Raw genomic sequence first — 7,995 nt, 5'->3', positions numbered from 1 at the left:
ATTACTTTCCCTAAATATTTAAAGGAAGATCGAACATCAAAGCAAAGACCGAACGTCAAAGCAAATAATATTAGACAACTTGATGTTACCATGTCCGTCCTTACCCAACCCCCCCCCCCCCCCCCCCCCCCACACAAAAAAAGCTATTTTACAACCTATGCGTTGTGATAATTGCGTTGTTTGATCTAATCTATAACCTGTTAATTCATATGCCTTGTGACCATGATATATAGGCCTAAGGCCAAGACAATAAGACACAGTGGCAGAAAAAATTAAGCCACACCTTTGTTTTATCACAAAACCGTATAGCAATCTCTCTCCGGTGAAGTCCACAAAGCATATTGCTTGTACAGTAACAGACAATTACATGACCTACAGCATGGCCAAGCAAGTTAATGTTTCCGACATTGACCACTAAACAACTATTGATTTAAAATCACAGAGAGTTAACGCAAGTCGCAAAGAAAACAGAAGCTGCCTCCACTATCAACTTCAACATTTCAACATCATCAAATCACCTCTGCTTAGTCTAATACAGTGACAACTAACAGATACCAAAACAATTTAGTCCAATCAACATAAGCTAAATATTTTGTGGCTGTCCATGGTTCTAATTTCTGCGTGCGTGTGTGCGTGCAATTAGAAAAACATGTTGACTCACCCTACTTGTAGAGAAATGCCAATGCCATCCTGCTCTCTTTCATGTTGATGAAACAATCTATCAAGCTGTCATACAGTGCACGGCTAACATCCTTGTTTGCTAGCCTAACTTCCATTCATTGTCAAAGTTAGCTATTTAACATTAGCCTTCTACATCTACATACTGAACTTCCATCCTCAGGCCAGGGGCACAACAATGTATCAATTAATGGTTGGATCGCCATTATAATCATTGGCCAGTAGGGAGAATTAAGAAAAACCACAAGTCCAAATCCCTATCTCCATCCATTGCTAATTTAGGAAAGGGACAATTTTAACTAGCTGGCTAGCTAGCCATCTGTAACGGCAGCCTTCCTCCTCTTCACGAGAAGAGGAGGTGTAGCAGGGATCGGACCAACACACAGCGTAGCCAGTGCTCAACATGTTTAATTACGTAACTCTGAACACTTACAAATAACAAAAATAATAAATGTGGCAAACCGATACAGTCCTAGCTGGTGCAGAGAAACACAAAGACAGGAAACAACCACCCACAAAATCCCAACACACAACAAACCACCTAAATATGATTCCCAATCAGAGACAACACAAAACACCTGCCTCTGATTGGGAACCATATTAGGCCAAACATAGAAACAGACAAACTAGACACACAACATAGAATGCCCACCCAGCTCACGTCCTGACCAACACTAAAACAAGCAAAACACACAAGAACTATGGTCAGAACGTGACACCATCGGAGGACAACAATACAACGAGATGCAACAATTCAAGTTTTTCTGTCAGTGACGTACGCTCTCAATGGGATTTGATAGGAGTGATGCCAAATCCAAGCTTGCTTCCCTTGAAACTTTTTTTAATGCACCAGGACCATCTAAGTTGAGTTCGCTCAATTTAGCTCAATGCTGATTGACACATTTTTTTTAATTTTTTTTTGTCAAGGGAGGTCAGATCCCTGCTGGCTTCCCTTGCCTTCAATGATACGGGGGGCAACAATGTCGTACTCATTTGGACCAGACAGCATCAGTTAAACGGCCTACACGTAGAGAGACAGATGTGCACTGTTTCGTTCGCTCGGATGCTTTCTCATGTGAGATACATTCAGCCTCTTGAGAATTGAAGGAAACCTATGAAACACAGAGAGATAAAATATGTTTTTTAAAATTATTATTGGTACATTTTTTGGGGGGGAAGCCAGGCTTCCCTTGGCCTCCATGAATACATGCCAATGGTCCTTACTGATTTGTAATGACTAGCCCACTACATGGCATGATTACATAAGTCACCTCTATCATGGATTTGTTGTTGTACTCAAGGAAGGGAAGCAAGGTCTTGGCGAGACATTCATAGAGTGTTTACTGAATACTGTTCTTGTACTTTATGCTGTCTACAACTTTTGAGTCCAGGGTATGTTTCTGTACATGTCTGATTTATTTAGCAAATTATTTCTTTGTTCCATTGGTTGGCTGTGTGTGTGTGTGTGTGTGTGTGTGTGTGTGTGTGTGTGTGTGTGTGTGTGTGTGTGTGTGTGTGTGTGTGTGTGTGTGTGTGTGTGTGTGTGTGTGTGTGTGTGTGTGTGTGTGTGTGTGTGTGTGTGTGTGTGTGTGTGTGTGTGTGTGTGTGTGTGTGTGTGTGTGTGTGTGAGAGAGAGAGAGGGAGAACAGGCAGAACCTGATATGTAAATTAGTTGAGCAAACAAAGGTAACTTTCTATGACCGAATGATCCTTCCAGACTCTGCTTCTGTTGAGAGAGAGATAAAAGGTAAGACGACGATTGTTATGTGTATTAATATAGTTGATGATATTGTTATGTGTATTAATATAGTTGATGATATTGTTATGTGTATTAATATAGTTGATTATATTGTTATGTGTATTCATATAGTTGATGATATTGTTATGTGTATTAATATAGTTGATTATATTGTTATGTGTATTCATATAGTTGATGATATTGTTATGTGTATTCATATAGTTGATGATATTGTTATGTGTATTCATATAGTTGATGATGTTGTTATGTGTATTCATATAGTTGATGATGTTGTTATGTGTATTAATATAGTTGATTATATTGTTATGTGTATTAATATAGTTGATTATATTGTTATGTGTATTAATATAGTTGATGATATTGTTATGTGTATTAATATAGTTGATTATATTGTTATGTGTTTTCATATAGTTGATATTGTTATGTGTATTAATATAGTTGATGATATTATTGGTAGACAGACTGTTATAATAGTCCTACTCTCCTTAAAATGTATTTGATGTAAATTTGATGCGGGGGGTGAATTCGTTCCATGCCCATCTGTGTTTCCCAGGGTGATCTCCTACTGTATCATAGGCCTATAGGATTGTCTTCTCCAAACAGACTTAAAACACAACAAACAACAAGCAAACATTTTCTCTTTCTAATCTACTGTTAACTCTTTTCACTCAGGAAGGTATTTTGTGTGAAAGAGAGACAAATAAATATTGTGGAAAGACTAACAGCAACTTATACTTCCTCAAAACAGGTTGTGTGTGTTCATTAGTGTCCACCGTAGCAAAACGTTTGGCAACGGAAACCGTTTGGGTCACCTTGTACGGCGTTTGGAGCAAATCGTTTATACAACATTGCAAAACTTGTGGCTGCGGTGTAAACTAATGAATACGACCCAGGTAGTAGCCTATGACTCGGTTTGTTGATGCCTGCCTGATGCTGAAACCTGAGCGTAGCCTGGGGGGTGTACTATGATGCAAGCTAGTGTGTTTGCCTTTCACACCACCAACCCGGGTTCACTTGCTACATTGGTGTCAGAAGTGGTATGGCGGCTGTGAGGCCATCAGAATGACTGGACATGTGAGGGGCCAGAGTAGTCGAAGCATGGGGATGTGCCTTCTCGTTCAGAGGGGGCAGTGTGAGCCATGTTACAATTCCCACCAAGTGGGCGGCTGCACCAGTGACTGTCAGAAGTTTCGTGATTTCCTCATATGAAAGTGAAAGTAAGTGTTTACCCTACTCAGTTACAAAATGGCTGTTAAAACTGTGGCGCACATTTCTCTTCAACATTAGAAGTCAGATACATGTGTTGATTTGAAGGAAAGATGGGCATACTGGTAGTTCTGGACTACATATACAAACTATTATAAAGTTATGAAGTTAGGTTGCCGTCAGACATTCAATAGACAGAGTAGGTTTGAGATTTGATCCTATATCATGCTGACCAACCTGGGCCCGGTTTCCTGATAGAGATAAAAATGTATGTTTTAAAGATGCATCTTTCCTACAACGACCGAAGAAATAACGTTTCCCAAAACACCATGCAGAGAGAACATTTAGAAAGTGGATCGTTGAGGCTTGTGTCGATACTGATAGGATGTAAGAAAGCCAACGCTGCTCTCTGATCATTTATCAAGGATAAATACTCACTAACAGGGATGTAAACAAATATGTGCGTAAAATGTGAGAAATAAGCTTTTTGTGCTTGTGGCACATTTCTGGGATCTTTAATTTTAGCTCATGAAACATGAGACCAACACTTTACATGTTGAGTTTATATTTTTGTTCAGTGTCGCAATTTCACCTTCATAGTAGGTGGACAGATAGCTCAAGGCTTAGAGCCACATGGCAGAGGAAGCTATCCTGAATTCATTGCACACTTGTATTCAATCTTGAGATGGCCTATTTTTCCCCATTCTCAAACAGTCATTGTAAATGAATGGCTCTCGTAGTTATGGGTAATTATCAAATTATGAATCTTAATTGTTTTGTTAATATGTAAAAATTAGTTTAAAAAGTTTAAAACATCAGCCTCAAAACATCAGCCTCTGCTGGACATTACTTATAGTCTTAGTCTCGATATTCTCCTCCATTTTCTCTGCTGGACACTACTTACACTCTTAGTCTAGATATTATTCTCCATTTCCTCTGCTGGACACTACTGGACACCCTTCCTAAAACTCCACCTGTTTCGTCTAGGTTGTTGTTGGTGACTCTTTGATTTATTTATTGTTGGGGAATGTAGCAATGTTCATATGATCTCATTAAATCACCTGACAGTTTGGATGTTTCTGTTAGTAAATGTTTTTGGAATTTTATGAATGAAAGAGAACAATTTACAATCAAGAATTTGTTGTCACTGTTTTAACCTCAACCAACATTCTCTGTTTAGGGGTCAGTGCTCTAAAATGAGTCTCTCTGGGGAGAGAGAGGAGGGGGTCCCTGCCTCTGAAATGGGTCTCTTTGGTGAGAGAGAGGAGGGGGGCCCTGCTGAAATGGGTATCTCGGTGGAGAGAGAGGAGGGAGGCCCTGCCTCTGAAATGGGTCTCTCTGGGGAGAGAGAGGAGGGGGGCCCTGCTGAAATGGGTCTCTCTGGGGAGAGAGAGGAGGGGGGCCCTGCTGAAATGGGTCTCTCTGGGGAACAAGACACCAAAGCTAAGAGGTGAGATAAACATTTTCTTTAAGAATTTATGAAGGTTTTATTTCCAAAATGCTATATCGCATAAAAAATTCACATTTTTTTTCATCAGAAATTATTATTTATGGGCGGGTAGCTTCAATAATACCTTTCCCAGATTTTTTATGTATAGATTTTAGATGTGTATAAAACATTTTCATCAGGGCAAATTCATTCTGACATTTTAAAATGGACATTACAAACTTTAGAAGACTTTTTAAACCTCAAATAAATTACAAGTTTGCATTTCCTGCCGTGCAGGAAAATTCCTGCAAATACAGGATGATCAAATTAAGATACACCAACTGTACACTAACTCTCTGGGTCTGGTTTCCGATAGTGATGGAATTTAGGCGTACGAGGAGTATTTTAAAGATGTATCTTCCCTACAATGGCCGAAGACATAACATGCAGTTTCCTAAAACACCACGCAGAGAAAACGGTCGCTAAGTGCGTCTTGGAGTATGTGTTGATACTGATAGGATGGAAAGAAAGGGAGCGCTGCTCTCAGATCAGCTTTGTCCATTCAAATCTTTCCTTAACATTTATAATTAGCTGATTTTTTTTTTCATCTCAGTGGTACTATTTTTGGACATCCCCAAAGTGGAAGAGTTCACCTATTTACCTAGTCAAATCAAATCAAATCAAATTTATTAGTCACATACACATGGTTAGCAGATGTTAATGCGAGTGTAGCGAAATGCTTGTGCTTCTAGTTCCGACAATGCAGTAATAACAACAAGTAATCTAACCTAACAATTCCGCAACTACTACCTTATACACGCAAGTGTAAAGGGATAAAGAATATGTACATAAAGATATATGAATGAGTGATGGTACAGACGGCATAGGCAAGGTGCAGTAGATGGTATAGAGTACGGTATATACCTATGAGATGAGTACTGTAGGGTATGTAAACATAAAGTGGCATAGTTTAAAGTGGCTAGTGGTCCATGTATTACATAAGATGGCAAGATGCAGTAGATGATATAGAGTACAGTATATACATATACATAAGAGATGTGTAATGTAGGGTATGTAAACATTATATTAGGTGGCATTGTTTAAAGTGGCTGGTGGTACATTTTTACATAATTTCCATCAATTCCCATTTTTAAGGTGGCTGGAGCTGAGTCAGTTTGTTGGCAGCGGCCGCTAAATGTTAGTGGTGGCTGTTTAACAGTCTGATGGCCTTGAGATAGAAGCTGTTTTTCAGTCTCTCGGTCCCTGCTTGGATGCACCTGTACTGACCTCGCCTTCTGGATGATAGCGGGGTGAACAGGTAGTGGCTTGGGTGGTTGTTGTTCTTGATGATCTTTATGGCCTTCCTGTGACATCGGGTGGTGTAGGTGTCCTGGAGGGCAGGTAGTTTGCCCCGGGTGATGCGTTCTGCCGACCTCACTACCCTCTGGAGAGCCTTACGGTTGTGTGCGGAGCAGTTGCCGTACCAGGCGGTGATACAGCCCGACAGGATGCTCTCGATTGTGCATCTGTAGAAGTTTGTGAGTGCTTTTGGTGACAAGCCGAATTTCTTCAGCCTCCTGAGGTTGAAGAGGCGCTGCTGCGCCTTCTTCACAACGCTGTCTGTGTGGGTGGATCAATTCAGTTTGTCCGTGATGTGTACACCGAGGAACTTAAAACTTTCCACCTAGTTGGCTTGTTGTTGTGAAATATTCCTCTCCAGGCACATTCAAGTTGCAAGAACCATAAGAGGGAAGAATGTATTCTGACAGGCAGACTGGAAGCACGTCATTTGAACGGTGCTCTCAGCATATCAAATAGCTGAATTTTGATTTGCGGCTGTCAGTGAAAAGCATCTTAAAATGGCCTATCGCAATATTTCAGAATAGTCTACAATCACTGGTAAACACAAACGAGAGGAGACATAGAAACAACTAACCTGTCTTTAGGTAATCAAAATCCTCATCTCGCAATAGGCTATTGAGTGAACAGTAGTATCTTATTGGCACTATATAGCAGAGAGCATCAGCCCCAGTGAGTGATGTCTTTATAATCACTATATAGCAGAGAGCATCAGCCCCAGTGAGTGCTGTCTTTATAATCACTATATATCAGAGAGCATCAGCCCCAGTGAGTGATGTCTTTATAATCACTATATAGCAGAGAGCATCAGCCCCAGTGAGTGCTGTCTTTATAATCACTATATAGCAGAGAGCATCAGCCCCAGTGAGTGATGTCTTTATAATCACTATATAGCAGAGAGCATCAGCCCCAGTGAGTGATATCTTTATAATCACTATATAGCAGAGAGCATCAGCCCCAGTGAGTGCTGTCTTTATAATCACTATATAGCAGAGAGCATCAGCCCCAGTGAGTACTGTATTTATAATCACTATATATCAGAGAGCATCAGCCCCAGTGAGTGCTGTCTTTATAATCACTATATATCAGAGAGCATCAGCCCGTGAGTGCTGTCTTTATAATCACTATATATCAGAGAGCATCAGCCCCAGTGAGTGCTGTCGTTATAATCACTATATAGCAGAGAGCATCAGCCCGTGAGTGCTGTCTTTATAATCACTATATAGCAGAGAGCATCAGCCCCAGTGAGTGCTGTCTTTATAATCACTATATAGCAGAGAGCATCAGCCCCAGTGAGTGATGTCTTTATAATCACTATATAGCAGAGAGCATCAGCCCCAGTGAGTGATGTCTTTATAATCACTATATAGCAGAGAGCATCAGCCCCAGTGAGTGATGTCTTTATAATCACTATATAGCAGAGAGCATCAGCCCCAGTGAGTGCTGTCTTTATAATCACTATATAGCAGATAGCATCAGCCCCAGTGAGTGATGTCTTTATCATCACTATATAGCAGAGAGCATCAGCCCCAGTGAGTGATGTCTTTATAATCACTATATATCA

The 7,995-nt window shown here is 40.3% G+C and overlaps 1 protein-coding gene across 1 annotated transcript in view; it reads left to right on the top strand.

The window, feature by feature from the left end:
• The first annotated feature begins 4,173 nt into the window (after positions 1–4,173).
• Positions 4,174–7,995, top strand: part of LOC129831997 (NLR family CARD domain-containing protein 3-like) — a 30,064-nt gene continuing 26,242 nt past the window's right edge. Inside the window, exon 1 of the mRNA XM_055895700.1 lies at positions 4,174–5,093. Coding sequence (XP_055751675.1) covers positions 4,753–5,093 — 341 coding nt within the window. The 5' untranslated portion in view covers positions 4,174–4,752. The remainder of the gene's footprint in view (positions 5,094–7,995) is intronic.

Source organism: Salvelinus fontinalis, chromosome 2, assembly GCF_029448725.1.
Source record: "Salvelinus fontinalis isolate EN_2023a chromosome 2, ASM2944872v1, whole genome shotgun sequence".
Classification (NCBI taxonomy): domain Eukaryota; kingdom Metazoa; phylum Chordata; class Actinopteri; order Salmoniformes; family Salmonidae; genus Salvelinus; species Salvelinus fontinalis.
This window is presented reverse-complemented; position numbering and strand designations above follow the sequence as displayed.